The 14,157-nt window shown below is 32.7% G+C and overlaps 1 protein-coding gene and 1 pseudogene across 1 annotated transcript; one reads left to right on the top strand and one right to left on the bottom strand.

Annotated features, from left to right (window-relative positions):
* Positions 1-1,771: 1,771 nt before the first annotated feature.
* On the top strand, positions 1,772-3,115 carry LOC129317239 (pentatricopeptide repeat-containing protein At5g38730-like; annotated as a pseudogene).
* A 1,082-nt stretch (positions 3,116-4,197) lies between these two features.
* LOC129317240 (receptor-like protein EIX1) lies at positions 4,198-6,715 on the bottom strand. The gene is made up of 3 exons (XM_054961605.1): positions 5,921-6,715; positions 5,710-5,870; positions 4,198-5,662 (listed from the first exon to the last, which is right to left on the bottom strand). Exons 1-3 carry the CDS (start codon positions 6,713-6,715, stop codon positions 4,198-4,200), a joined length of 2,421 nt encoding a protein of 806 aa, XP_054817580.1.
* Positions 6,716-14,157: the final 7,442 nt, after the last annotated feature.

Below are 14,157 nucleotides of genomic sequence, written 5' to 3' on the forward strand. Positions count from 1 at the left end.
CAGAACAGAGGAGAAAGCAAGTTGCAGCTCAAGCCCGCATGCACACCAGACGACGTCACAGCAGGGAAGAAGGAAAGCCACGTACTCACACACACTCAATCAACTAGCAACTGCAGACGGAACCTTTGTAGTGATCCACACCAGTGACTGCTGTATATGAAGGAAGTGAATTTCTAGACCTAAAATCCCTCTTACTCTCTCCACCGACTCTCCTCTCTCTCTTTGCTCTAGAATCCTCGCCGAAAAATGAAGGAAGAGTTTAAAAAAAAAGTCTGATTATAGGGGTAATTTGGAAATTTTATAAGAAAAATCAGCAATCAGCAAAGAAAAAAGAAATGTTCCATGGGCTCACTACGGTTCGAACTTGGGACCAAATGGAAATAATCCAGCCCAACTACCACTACATCAGCTTCCTCTATTGGCATAATTATGTAAGAATATAATATAAACACACATAAAAAAAGTTATCATATATATTAATTTATTTTTATAAGGGATCACAATTGACCATAATAGGGTTCATCTTTAAGCTCTTGTTTGTTTGACCTGGTTCTAGATACTCTAACTGAGCATATTCAAGAAAAATCCTCGTTGCATGCATTTTGGGATAATATACTTTTTATTGTAGAGTCAAGAGAGGATATTAACTACAAACTTGAGTTATAGAGTCGAACGGTTTCCACTTGAATAGGAGTAAGATATAATATTTGCATTTCACTTTGATAAGAGGTTAGTTAATAGTAATTTGAAAGTGAGATTGGAAGATTGAATCATACTACAAGTGAAAAAGTTTAGATATTTAAAAATAATTATTCAACATGGTGGAAAATTGTTGGGGATATTGCGCGTAGGATTTAAGCTGAGTGGTCTAAATAGAGAAAGGTTAAATTAGTTATTTGTGATCCAATGATATCTTATAAATTTAAAGGGAAGTTCCATTGAATTATTATAAGAATAACCATGTTATATGATAGTGAATATTGTGATTTAAAGGGACAACATGAGTATAAATTTGGAGTAGCAAATATAAAAATGTTGAGATGGATGTGTGGGTATACATAAAAAGATAAAATCCAAAATAAGCGTACATAGGAAAAAGTGAGTGTGAAATCTATTGAAGGAGGAATGATTGAAATAGTTTGAAATGGTTTAGACGGATAAGGTTGTGGAAAGCATGATGATGAAAAGAGTGAAAAGGATAATCTTGAGCCCTGTAAAGAGAGGTAGAGAAGATTAAAGATAACACTTATGAAAGTTGTTTAAGGTAAAGGTGTTCAAAATCCATCCAAACTGATCACATCAGACCAACATGAACTGGTCAAAACTGATTATAAATAAAGCTTGGTTTGTTTTTCTTTTAGCAAACTTGAACCAAACCAAACCAAATTTTATATTATTATATATATTTTTGTAAATTTATCAAAGTTTTTTTTCCCTTTTTCAAGTTTATTTATTTGAAAATCATTAGTAAAAATAAGTTATGATTAGCTAAATGTTATTTATAATCATCAAGATAATTTTTTAATTTTATAATCAAGTATTTTAAAGATAATACATTGATTTTTAATAGTGAAATATGCTAAATAGTTGTTTAAAAAAATATTCTTTTGTGCTCAATAGATTTTTTCATTACAGGCGAACTTTAAGAATCACAATCCATTTTGACTGTTCGAGGAAGAAGGCGCCAATCCTGCTTTGGTGACGACGACAGTTTAGATAGTCAAGTAGCCGAGCTTGATCTCTTTTTGCCTCTGAACCAATTTCCGAAATTTTTGTGGTTCAAAAACCCAACCTATTCATCTTGAGCGTGCTTGCTATCGTTGTGAAGGGTCATGGAGTAATCTATTGAAGCTGGAGAGGGCTTCTACTCTCACTTCTTCCACGATTCACCAGGTCCCTGCAACTCTCTCTTATTGTCTTTGCTCTATCTCATTCCTTATCATTCTTCAAATAGGCCAAATCGATTCCAAATTATAAGAACTCTTTGCAATGTTCATGGTCAATGCTTCATATCCTCGCCAAGTATAAACATTTTAGTACTACACGAGAGATGCAGAAAATTGCCCACAGGGACGTCGCCATCAGTTTTGAGAACTTCGATTGAAATTCAACATGACTCAGAAGTGAATTCACATATATTGAGCTGGCTTGTAATACATTGACCGATGATTCCATTCCGGTTTTTGACCAGATGAGGCTATATAAATTGAAACCTCACTTGCATGCCTATACTGTGGTATGGATGGTTTACAAACAAATAGTTCAAGTTAGTATTATTCCTAACATACATATCTATAATGTGTTAATCCATGCTCGTTCCAAATCAGGAGATGTACAGAGGGCAGATCCTTTACTGAATGAGATGGAAGCGAGGGGCGTGTTTCCTGATATTTTCACTTACGATACTTCGATATCATTATATTGCAAGAGAAGTATGCACTGTGAGGCTTTTTCTATCCAGGACAGAAAGGAAAGAGAAGGAATAAATCTTGACATTGTCAGTTACAGTTCTCTTAATTATGGATTTTGTAGAGAGGGTAGGATGGGAGAAGCATCAGCACCATCAAAGCTGCAATTCCCAATAATGTTGCACACACTAAATTGACTGATGGGTATTGTAAAATAACTGACCTTGAGAAAGCTCTGAAATTGCGTGAGATGATGGAGGCTAAGGGATTGCACCCTGACGTTGTTACTTGTAACTCAATTTTGTGTAAGCTGTGTCAGGATGGCAAAATAAGAGATGCAAATAAACTCTTGACAGAAATGAGTGAAAGAAAAGTCACGTTGATAAATGCTTTCTGTAAGATCGGAGACATGAAATCTGCATTGAAAGTTAGGAAATGTTAGAGGCTGGATGTTGTTTTCCATGCTTGATGCTGGGTTTTGCCCCAGTCAATACACTTATTCATGGATAGTAGATGGTTACTGCGGTAAAGACAATGAAGAGGCAGATGTTACACTCCCAGATGGGTTTCTTAGAAGAGGTCTTTGCATTGATGTTTCAATATTCAGGGCATTAATAAGAAGGTTGTGTATGCCAGAAAGGATGCCGTGTGTTCAGAGAAATTTGCCAAACTCTCAATCATTGGACCTAAGTTCAGAACAAGAGTGAGCTTCTGCAGGTAAAAAATCTAAGAGGTACCTCCAAGTTAATTAGAGATATAAAACAACTCATTCTCAGAGCCAAAAAAATTAATCCCAGCTTTAAGTCATCTACAAATAGTTCAGTTAACATTTAGAACTTGACAATTAACTTTCAATTTTGAACATAGTTAACGTTATCGTAGTGGTGAAACACGATCACCTATTATAAACTTTCAATTTTGTTGTGGCTCTATCTTATTCTAGTTTGTATAAGATTTTCTGGCATCGATCAAGTAGTGGTGAATGAGAGAGACACTAGAATTAGTTTTACTGTGGGAAAGTGGACCAGCTCTTTATGATCAAACAAGGCCTGCACTTGACCTATTGGAGCATGAAGAAGAAGAACCATTGTATAGAATTTTAGCACAAGCCTAGACGTGTTGAAAAGACTTAAAATTTGTATGAATATAATTTTTTGTTGACGTATAATATACATATAAATTTAGGATATTGGCTTGGGAGAAGCTGCCTGAGGCATTTGTTGGAATCATACATGCATTTTTTGGCCAAATGCCTTTAAAATCATTGCATATGAAAATGCATACACAAATTGCAGCACCAAGATCAGTAACGTAGTTATAAAAGGACAGTCCATTGAAAGAGAAAATGATCTAAGTTTAAAGCAGAGCCATACATCACTCGGAAAACCATTCAACAAAAAGTTTCTTCACAATATATGCATGAGAACACACATATACACTAGTAATTATTATTACAAAATCTCCTTATTTTCACTATTCAGTACTAGCTAAGATGATGAAAGGACATTAAACAGGAAACACAAGAGGCCGTGGCAATATGAATCCAAAGCAGTGCTCCCAGTTGCTTGAAGCGGAAATCAAGACTTTAATTCCATGGTAAATAGTATTGAATTCCATGCTTCCTGTTGCATTTGCATCCCGTAGAGAAAACATATTCAACAATAAGCAATATAACACAACTCAGTTAATTAAGAAGAAAATAGAAGAAAATAAGCAATCATTTAGAAATACTTATTAAAAAAAAAAAGGCAGCAAGCTTATTACCTTAAGAATAGTTTGTTCTTCATGTTCATTCGGAGTTTTTAAAACAGAGGACCACAGCAACATAAAGTTGATCTACCAAATGATAAAACCATAGAAAAAACTTGTGTCTCCATGACCTGATGAGGAAGAGAGAACCACAAATTCCCCAGAAGCCCACTGCAAATCCAACCCCCATCCCAAGATACAATGACTTTAGAAAGTTGTCATCTTTATTTCCGTCAGCAGTCTTTGAATTGTGAGTTTCTTCTTTCATGTTGCACTTCTTTGGAAGAGGATCTCCGCAAAGTTCAAGATTGCCCACAAAACTCCAAGCATCAAAAGTTTGAATTTGATTTCCCAATGGAATTTGTCCGTCGAAATTGTTGTATGAGAGGTTCAAATAATTGAGAAAAGACAAATTAGAGATGGTTGAAGGAATTTCTCCAGAAAGTCTATTATAGCTGAGATCAAGAGATTCCAAGCTTTTCATGCCTCCAATTTCTTTAGGAATATTTCCAACCAAGTGATTTCGGGACAAGTTCAAGGACCACATTTCAGTCAAATTAAACAATTCTTTAGGAATTTCTCCAGATAAATTGTTGTTGGAAAAATCAATCATTTTTAAATAGAACTCATCCATATAGTAAACCAATTCTCTTCCTTTAGCAAATAAGTGAAACTCACCCATAAGATCAAGACTTTCAGGAATTGAGCGCATGATATTATTTAGGCAATGAGGTATAGATCCAGAAAGGTTATTATCAGAAAGATCCAATATTCTCAAAGAAGATAGGTTGCACATCTGTGATGGAATATTGCCTGTGAATTGATTGGTCCTCAATTTCATAACCATCAAATTTTGTTGCATTGTATTTGGCAAATTTCCAGAAAATTTATTTTTCTCTAGGAGGAGGTCTCCCAAATCTTTCCAGTTTGTCAAGTCTAAAGAAAATTCGCCAAAGAAACTATTATCACTCAAGTTGAGTGTTTGAAGTTTCATTAACGAAGCCATTGACGGAGGAATTTCACCATTTAGCCTATTACTCCCCAAATTAAGGTATGTTAAATTTGTCCAATTGGCCCAGCAATCAGGGAGTTCACCACTCAAATGATTATTTGATAAGTCCAAATAAATCAACATGCTTGCTCGATTCCTCTCTAGACGGCACAATAACGAGAAAATTGATCCTGACAAAGAGTTGTGAGATGCATCAAAGATATTAGAGATATTTGCTAATACCGTGATATTGGATATGTCTTCGCTAATCAAGTTGTACGACAAATCAACATAAGCTATTTCTGCTACAAAGCCCCAAAACACATCTGCATCAATTATTGAAATTCCTGATCTAGAAATGTCTAGAGCTTTTAGAAACCGCTGTGTATATAACCATTTTGGAACATTAGGCCCCATACTTGTGTTACGCATTTGCAATGCCTCAAGTTGAAATGGTGGGACCCATTGAGGATCAATATCAAATTCGAAACCTGTCGAACTCAAGTCAAGGGACCTTAAATTCGATAAATTGGAAAAATTATTTTCTGTAAGAATGCCCACCAAGAATTGTGCTCAATGTTTAAGTGATTTAAGTTGTGGAGTTCTCCAAGGTTTTCTGGAAGATTGCCATTCAACTGATTGTAGGATAAGTCTAAGTATTGCAACTGTTCAAATTGACCTAACCAATCTGGAATTGGTCCTTTGAGCCTATTAGATGTCAGCTGTAAATATTGAAGGCTTTTAAGATTGGCCAGGGATAATGGTAACTGACCATGGAAATTGCAAGAGCCAAGGTCAAGATGATAGATGTGAGTGGTGATGTTAAAGAATGAATCTTGTAATTCTGAGCTGATATTCTCATTGAAAGAAAGATCAAGAACTTCAAGTGATGTAAAATTGACATAATCAAGGATGGAAAATTGCTCAATCCACAATCGCTCAAGTGTAACTCAGAGAGTAAAGGAAGCGTGGCCATATAATGGAGCCATTTGGTTTCATTTCCTAGATCATTGCCGCTAAGGTCAAGATATTTTAAGGAAGAAAATTCAGAAAGCCAATGAAGATCATTGATGACTAACTCATCATTGTTAGAAAAATCAAGAAACCATAGAGCTACAGAAAAACTTGCTGACCGATTAGAAGGAGTTGCAAGTGATCGGTTGTCAAATTTGTGTTCATCAACAAGAGATTTGGAGAAATTGCATGGTGACATGCTCACAGTTTCAAAGTTATTGTAGCTCAAGTCCAAGTAGTTGAGGAATTCAAGTTGAAGCAGACATAGATTTATCTCACCTCCTAATATATAATCGAAAAGATTAAGCTCCGTAACCCTTCCTGTGATGTTGTCACAGTAAACTCCCACCCACGAACAGCAATCATCTTCCACAGTCCAAGAAGAGAGTTGGTTTTCTGGATCTACCACTCCTTGTTTGAAGATCGAGAGCAACCTTCTATCATCTTCATTGCAACGGACAGCCAAGTTTGTACTATCCACGCTTTTCTTGAATGTTGCAGCAAATAGCAGAAATAGTAGAACAAATGAAATCAGCGAAGTGAAGCTTGCCATCATGCTTAATTGGAGTAGATTGAACTTGGCGAGGAGCTCTTTGCATCATATATAGACACGCGCACACACGCATACAAAAAAAGTGGTGTTCTTGTCCTTTTCAATGTCCAAAACCAAAATGAATTAGTGTTAATTGATGTGATAGCCCGATGAGTTGAAAGCTGGGGGGAAAATTCATCAAAAAGTACATTGTACTAGGAGAAAAAAAGTGGAAAATAAAAATAAAGTTGATAAATTTATATATGTACATTGTAGAATTACCTAATAGATAATCTCTATATCAATCTTAAACACATTAGGATTTCAGTGGAAGAGGAAAAAGAACTTCGAGTTAAGTCGCGGATCGGAAATTTAAATTCAATTTTGGAAGAGTAAACTTTAAAACTAAATCTAAATGAAGATCAAACAAAGCAAAAGTGACGTATATGCTATCTAGATTTATATTTAACTCCAGTAGTGGAAATCTTATATGCGCCAATGAACTTTGTCAATAATTTATTCCAATTAGATTTGAATTTTGTTGATGCAGTACCAAACAAAAGTAACATATTATATTTTATTCACGTGTCATCCTGAAACGATTGAATTGTTCATTCCATGAACTCTTCTTTAAATTTCATAACTCTTTCAGCTTCTTTCCATTTATAACCCCCTTCATATTGTGCACATGCATAACCATCCCTTAACTAATTTAATTGCGTTATCTACTTAATTTCAATATAAAAAGAATTACCCTCTTTTATGGAGAATCATCAAGTAACAAAAAAATATATTTTATATTATATTGAGAGTGTTCTCTCTTCTTTCCCTTGGTTCCTCAGCTACTTCAGGCATCATAGCGAGATTCATCTAGATAAAGTTGAGGGTGGGCAAATGCCTCCACTCAACTTGAAGTAATTTACAAGTATATATTATAACTTTTGAAAATTTGCACCCACTACTCTAACAATTTTAAACCCACTAAACTAAAAAATAAAATATATTAGAGTTCTAAAAAAATTTAAGCCTTTGATATTTCACTAATAGATTTTGAGTTCTTAACTTATTAAATTTAAATAATTATTAATTTTGGTAATTTAAATCTACATTATTTTTATAGTATTTTAATTTTAATTTTTATTATTTTATATGTGTCCCCATGTCTTGTGTCTATTATGAGGTGTAACTAAGAGATGAGAAGGTTTGAGTTTTGGTTGGAATAATAGTGAGGTTATAGAAGTCAGTCTGCCACACTGTCTCCATTAAACACCTATTTTTGGTCAGTTTTTAGTCAAATAGATATCACCATTGTGCATGAAAGGTTGAAAAACCCAAGACTAGATATTATTATCGCTGCCAGACAAGCCATGCATTGTCATGTGCCATTGCTTCCATGTGCTATCGATATGTCTAACAGATGTTGGAGACGATAATGTCAGCATTTTGTCAGTTTAAAGTATCTAGTTACTAACACATCAGCCTCTTTTCAAAAAGTAGAGTTTCTTAATATGGATTCTCTACAATTCCAGTCACATCCAATACACGTGACTGGAAATTTAAAAAAAAAAAATATATATATATATTCATAATAAAATTAAATCCGGAAAAATATTATAATTTAGGCTTTTTTTAATACAAATAAATTCAGGCTTTTATGTTTGAGAATAAATTCAGGCTTTTTACATGTACATTAAATTGAAAGTTGATCCTATAGACAAAAATTTGACCGAGGCTCAAAATTTCTCATTTATGTTTGATTCTCCGCTCTTTTGAATACATTATGCACTTTTATCGTAGAAAATTCACATTTTTTTGTATCTCTACTCCACACACTTATTACACACAACAAAATCATACTTTTCCAATACTACAAGTGAAGATATTATATGTTGAAATAACAAAATAGATGATATTTATGAAGTGAAATTCTCTGGTTAATGAATTTGAATAGAATGAACTCAATGAAGAATGGTCATGGCGAATTAATTTGTGAAAAATTATTGGAAAAGAAGGCGTTGCTCAAAAATATTATTAATTAACAAAATTAAAAGTAAACAAACATTTAAATACCCAAAAAATTATCTATGACCACATCATATTCTCGTTATAGTCAAGTCTTCTAATACTTTCAAATCATCCCGTCTTTAATTTCCAACAGAAAAAAAAAAGTGATTCATAAATGCCTTCATTTTCCATTCATATTCTTCCTTCTCAATTTTCCACTACCACCTCGTCTGAACGTACGGTTCGCGAAGTAAAAATCACTCAAGCAATAACATTTTTCTTAGGACGCAATGAAAATTGAATCATTCCATTTACAAATATTTCCGCTTTTAAAATAAGAAAATACCCGATAAATTATTATTGAGACTTTTTTATTTTCAGTTATTCTTAATTGTAAATCTGTTGGCATGGTTTGGGTTTTGAGTCACGAAGCATCGTGCCCCTTCAAAACTGTCAAGCAATATGCCAGAGAAGCTATGTCTTAGAAACAACAGTGACCAAATGATTGTGAGTTTCAAATATCCTTTACCACAATTTTTTAGAGTGTCGAGGCAAAAAAATTTAGAGATCAATTAAAGTACCCAAATGTACGTGAAAAAATCATAATACATTACTTGAGGGTGAATACAATGAATTGTACTTGTGAAAAAATGAGGGTTAGCTGGTTTGCTTGATACTGTTGGCTTGTGTCGAGTCTTGAAGGGGTTCAAGAGAGAGCTTTTATTCAAATTTGAATGCGTGGTGACATGTTGAAGACGTTGCCCCATGCATGCAGGACGCTTGTAAAGTCTTCGTCCCAAACAATATCCGAAGAAAGAGATGCTGCCATTTGTCAATTGCGTGAATAAAAACTTCATATTCTACGGAATTGCATTGACCAATCTTCGAATGCTTTGATCATCCAGTCAATAGCCAAAACCAAATTAAAGTTGCAGAATATACTGTTTCAAGTCTCTCAATACTTTTCCAGGAAACTTCATGGCGCGTAGATTTCCAATTTTGAATGAATTCCACCAAAGACTCTGCAAGTCACTGCCAACCAACACAAGAAATTGGAATGAACCCTTCACTATGAATTTGGGTACTCCACCGATTTCCATCAAATTTAGTCTTTTTAATCTTCTGGAACGTGTACTGAAATAAGCACAATAATGGCTCTTCAAAATGCAGATAGAGATCATCTGATCATGGGCCATATTATAGGGAAAAAAATATTTAAAGACCTTTTAAAAATATTAATTACAATTACACTCTAAAGTTATGTAATTACAGAAAAGGCCGTGGCCATTAGTTGGGATTAAAACTTTTCTCATTTAATTTTTTTTTTACTTATTTTTCAAATTCGCAATACTCATTTTCCACATATTTTAATAGTTATTTTTAACATTTTCAGTACCTAGTCTTTTATTTTTTTTTTCCAATACTCATCTTCATGATTTTATTATTGAAAATAAAAAAGTATATTTCAATTTTAGAAACATAAAAAATAAGTATTGAAAATACTATTTAAGATATGACAAATGAAAAATAAAAAAACTAAGGACTAAGAGGAAATATGTGTACTGAAAATATAAAATATAAATACTGAAAAAAAAAATATAAAAAAATTTAATTCTACATAAAGACTATGGTCCTTTTTTGGTATTTCAAAATTTCAGTATTCTTAGCTATAAATTTTAATTTTGAATACTCAGAAAGTATAACATGAGACATTTTCTACAATATACGGTTGGTTCAAAATATAAAACATTTTTTAATTTACAAAAATATTTTTTTTATTTTTACTCGTGTTAGTAAATGATAAAATGAAAGCCAAATAATTATACCTAAGAAATTGTAAAGATTAATGATGAAAAAGGATAAAACTAAAAATATAAATCAATTTCTCCTGAGATTTGAAATAAAATAAAATTTTCTTAATTTATAGGTAATACATGTTAGAAGTATCCGCACACTTGATAAAATAAAGAAAGAAAGAAAAAGTGTCCTACTGGTGATAAGCTAATAGCAATAAGAGAAGTCATTCCAGTTGTTCAGTATTTTTACCCCCAGAAACTTCATCATGCGGTTTTTTTTTTTTTAATGGGTAAGAAACAAGGGCAAGAGATGAGATGAAAGGCGAAAATAACAAACATCAATAAAAAACAAATGTGAAAAAAATATGAAAGGATTAAGGTAGCTGGAATTTTAAATAGCTATGGTTTTGAGAAAATTTAAAATTGAAACGAAATATGAATTTGGATTTGATTTAAATTCAAATCCACATACTTTTATATATTTAAATGAAAAATTTGGTTCAAATTTAAATTCAAATCTAGATTCTCATACATCCAAACATAGCATCAAGGAATAATATTTTTTTAGGATCATATACAAATAGATCATTCAAATGTATGTTATTTACAAATACTCCCTCTGTTAAAAAATGTAAGACATTTTTAATCATATCTCACCTCAATAAAGTATTTATTTATTTTGCAAATTAATGCTATATTTTCATATTTATCTCTATTTAATAAGATGTTTCGTTTTAAAATAAATATAAAGTATTTTATTCAATTAAAAAAATAATAATTATACCTTAAAAGATTTAAAATGTCTTATATTTTTTAATATTCAATATCTTAAAAAATATCTTATATTTTTTAATAGTGGGAGTACAACTTTTAGCTTTTAAAATATAGGGCTAAGGGGGAAAAAATACTCATCAATTTTTTCTCCAAGAATACCCAATATTCTTAACCGAACAAAAGTGTTGAAATGTCTATAAACTTATTTTAATGAGTGCAACATATCTATCCTATTAAATTTGGCTAACATCCATTAAAAATTGACTATTTCAACAAAAGGAAACAAACATAAGGTGCAAAAATACTTATAAATTTTTTTCAAAAGTTTTTGGTACTATTAAATCAATAATAACGCATGAATATCTGTTAGATTTCCAAAATGACAACATTAGCATATAAAGTAGCAGTAAAGTAGAGAAAAAGAATGTGTGTTGACATGTTGAAGACGTTGCCCCATCCAGGACGCTTGCAAAGTCTTGGTCCCAAACAATACTCAAAATACATCTATTATTAATACATCACATTGTTTATAGTCAAGTCTTCTAAAACCTTACAAATCATCCAGACTTTCCGTTGAAAAATTGGACCATAAATGCATTCATTTCCGCACATAATTTTTTTATCCTTATTCTTATCTTCTTTTTCAAATTTGCATTGCCAAAGTAAAAAAGTTGCAGTTAAAAAAAAAAGAAAAAAGAATGTGTGTCACATTTTGAAGACATTATTTTTCCCATCCATGAGACCATGCATGCGTGACGCTTAAAGTCTTCGTCCCAAACAATACTCAAAGAAAGATATGTTATTGCCAATTTCGTCAAGCTTCATATTCTACAGAACTGCATTCACTAATCCAATAATGCTTTGACAAGTCAACATCAGCCAGGAAACTTCATCAGTCGTAACTTCCCGTTTATGAAGTCCACAATGGGAATCAATGACTTTGGACTCCCTCGATCTCCATCAAATTTACTCTTTTTTTTTTCCCAAGAAAGTCTAGCTGAATTGAGTTCTAGAAGGTTATACCATGATTAAAACATGCTCTAAGTTTAAAAAATCCTTACAAATAACTTTTTAATAAGATCTTCACATCAACAATGGTATTTGTCCATACATACTTTCAAGAATCGTACCCTAAAATGATGCTTAATTAAGAGATTTAGACCATTACCATCCATACTACATTCATTAGGTAAATTTATCCATTTAATTTTATATTCACATGGAAGGCTGGAATGTGTTTTGAAGAAGAGTAAGCTTTGAAAAGCCCAATCCACGTCCACTAAATTCATTTGCTGCATATATATATATATATATATATAATCAAAAGATACCCTTTTAGATGTTTTTACAAAAACCAGAGGGAGAATGGGCCATTCTACATTCAAATTCTGCTTCTAATCAAGAACCAAACCTTAATAATGAGCACATTACCTAAATCAATTTATATCATTGAATTAGGTTTGCCCAATTATACGAAAACCTTGAAACAACCTCAAAGGCAAAATATCACCTTGTTACAACTTAAGAGACTCAAATTAAAATAAATTTTCAGATTCAGACTTACTCTATCAAAAGTTACCTACTTGAATTAATTATATAATTTGAGAGATATTTTCAATGTATGAGGAAAATCTATGTAAATATAAAATTTATAACAGATCAAAGATCACAAACGGGAGCCACCTAGTTTCACTTCAAATCCCAATTCTTATCGAAGAGAAGAAACAAGAAAAACCGAAATCTTCCTACTTGTCCTCTAGCTTACAACTCTTATTTATACATTGACTTTAGAAAGTCATCATCTTCATTTCCTTCGACCGTCTTTGAGTGATTGGCTGCTTCTTTGTTGCCGCACTTTTTTGGAAGAGGATCTCCACAAAGATCAACATTACCAACATAACTCCAAGAATCAAAACTCTGAATTTGGGTTCCCAATGGGATTGTCCAATGAAATTGTTGTATCATAGGTTTAAATAATCCAGAAAAGACAAAGCAGAAATGATCATAGGAATTTGTCTAGAAAGCATATTGAAGCTGAGATCAAGAGATTCCAAGTTCTTCATGCTTCCAATTTCTTTGGAATCTTTCCGATCAAATGGTTTTGAGACAAGTTCAAGGATCACAGTTGAGTCAAGTTAAACAATTCTTCAGGAATTTCTCTAGACATATTGTTAGAAGAAAAATCAATACTACGCATCAATGGAACACCAAGGTAATCCAATTCTCTTCCCTTAGAGAAAAATAAATTTGTTTCCTCATCCCAAAAAGATGCAGGAGAAGAATGCATGAAGTTATACAAGCATTGTGGTATGGATCCTAAAAGCTCATTATCAGCAAGATCAATTACTCTTAGAGAAGAGATATTGCACAGCCGTCTTGGAATACTGATAATAAATTGGTTGTCCCTCACTTTGAAACCCATCAAATTTTGTTGCATTGTTTTTGGCAAACTTCCTGAAAATTTATTTCGCTCAAGCACGAGGCATTCCAAATTTTTCCAGCGTGACAGATTCAATGAAAAGATGCCAAAGAAACTATTATCAGACAAATACAATCAATGAAGATTTTCAAATAAATCCATTGAGGGAGGAACTTTACCATATAGCTTATTAATCCTCAAATTAAGATATTCTAATCGTTCGCATTTGACCTAGCAATCAGGGAGTGCTCCAGTGAAATGATTATATGATATATCCAAAGTAGACAGCATGTTTTCCCTATTACTCTCTCTGGGGCATAGCAACGGGAAAATAGATCCTGATGAGAAGGAGTTATGTGATGCTCGAAACTCAACGACATTTGCTGATATGTGTAGGAGGCCGCCAGTGAAATTATTATAGTCTAAATGGACATATTTTGAGTATATTTTCACATTGGATATGTCTCCAC

Source organism: Prosopis cineraria, unplaced genomic scaffold (assembly GCF_029017545.1).
Source record: "Prosopis cineraria cultivar Desert tree isolate PC_DT_omini unplaced genomic scaffold, ASM2901754v1 PC8, whole genome shotgun sequence".
Lineage (NCBI taxonomy): Eukaryota > Viridiplantae > Streptophyta > Magnoliopsida > Fabales > Fabaceae > Prosopis > Prosopis cineraria.

Bases quoted from the DNA above. Each gene is read 5' to 3' on its own strand.
- LOC129317240 (XM_054961605.1), bottom strand. From the start codon at position 6,715: ATGGCAAGCTTCACTTCGCTGATTTCATTTGTTCTACTATTTCTGCTA. The intron at 5,871-5,920 runs GTCAGTTACCAT...CAATATTTACAG, and splicing joins TGGCTCTTGCAATTTCCATG to CTGACATCTAATAGGCTCAA. The intron at 5,663-5,709 runs GTGGGCATTCTT...ATCGAATTTAAG, and splicing joins AACATTGAGCACAATTCTTG to GTCCCTTGACTTGAGTTCGA.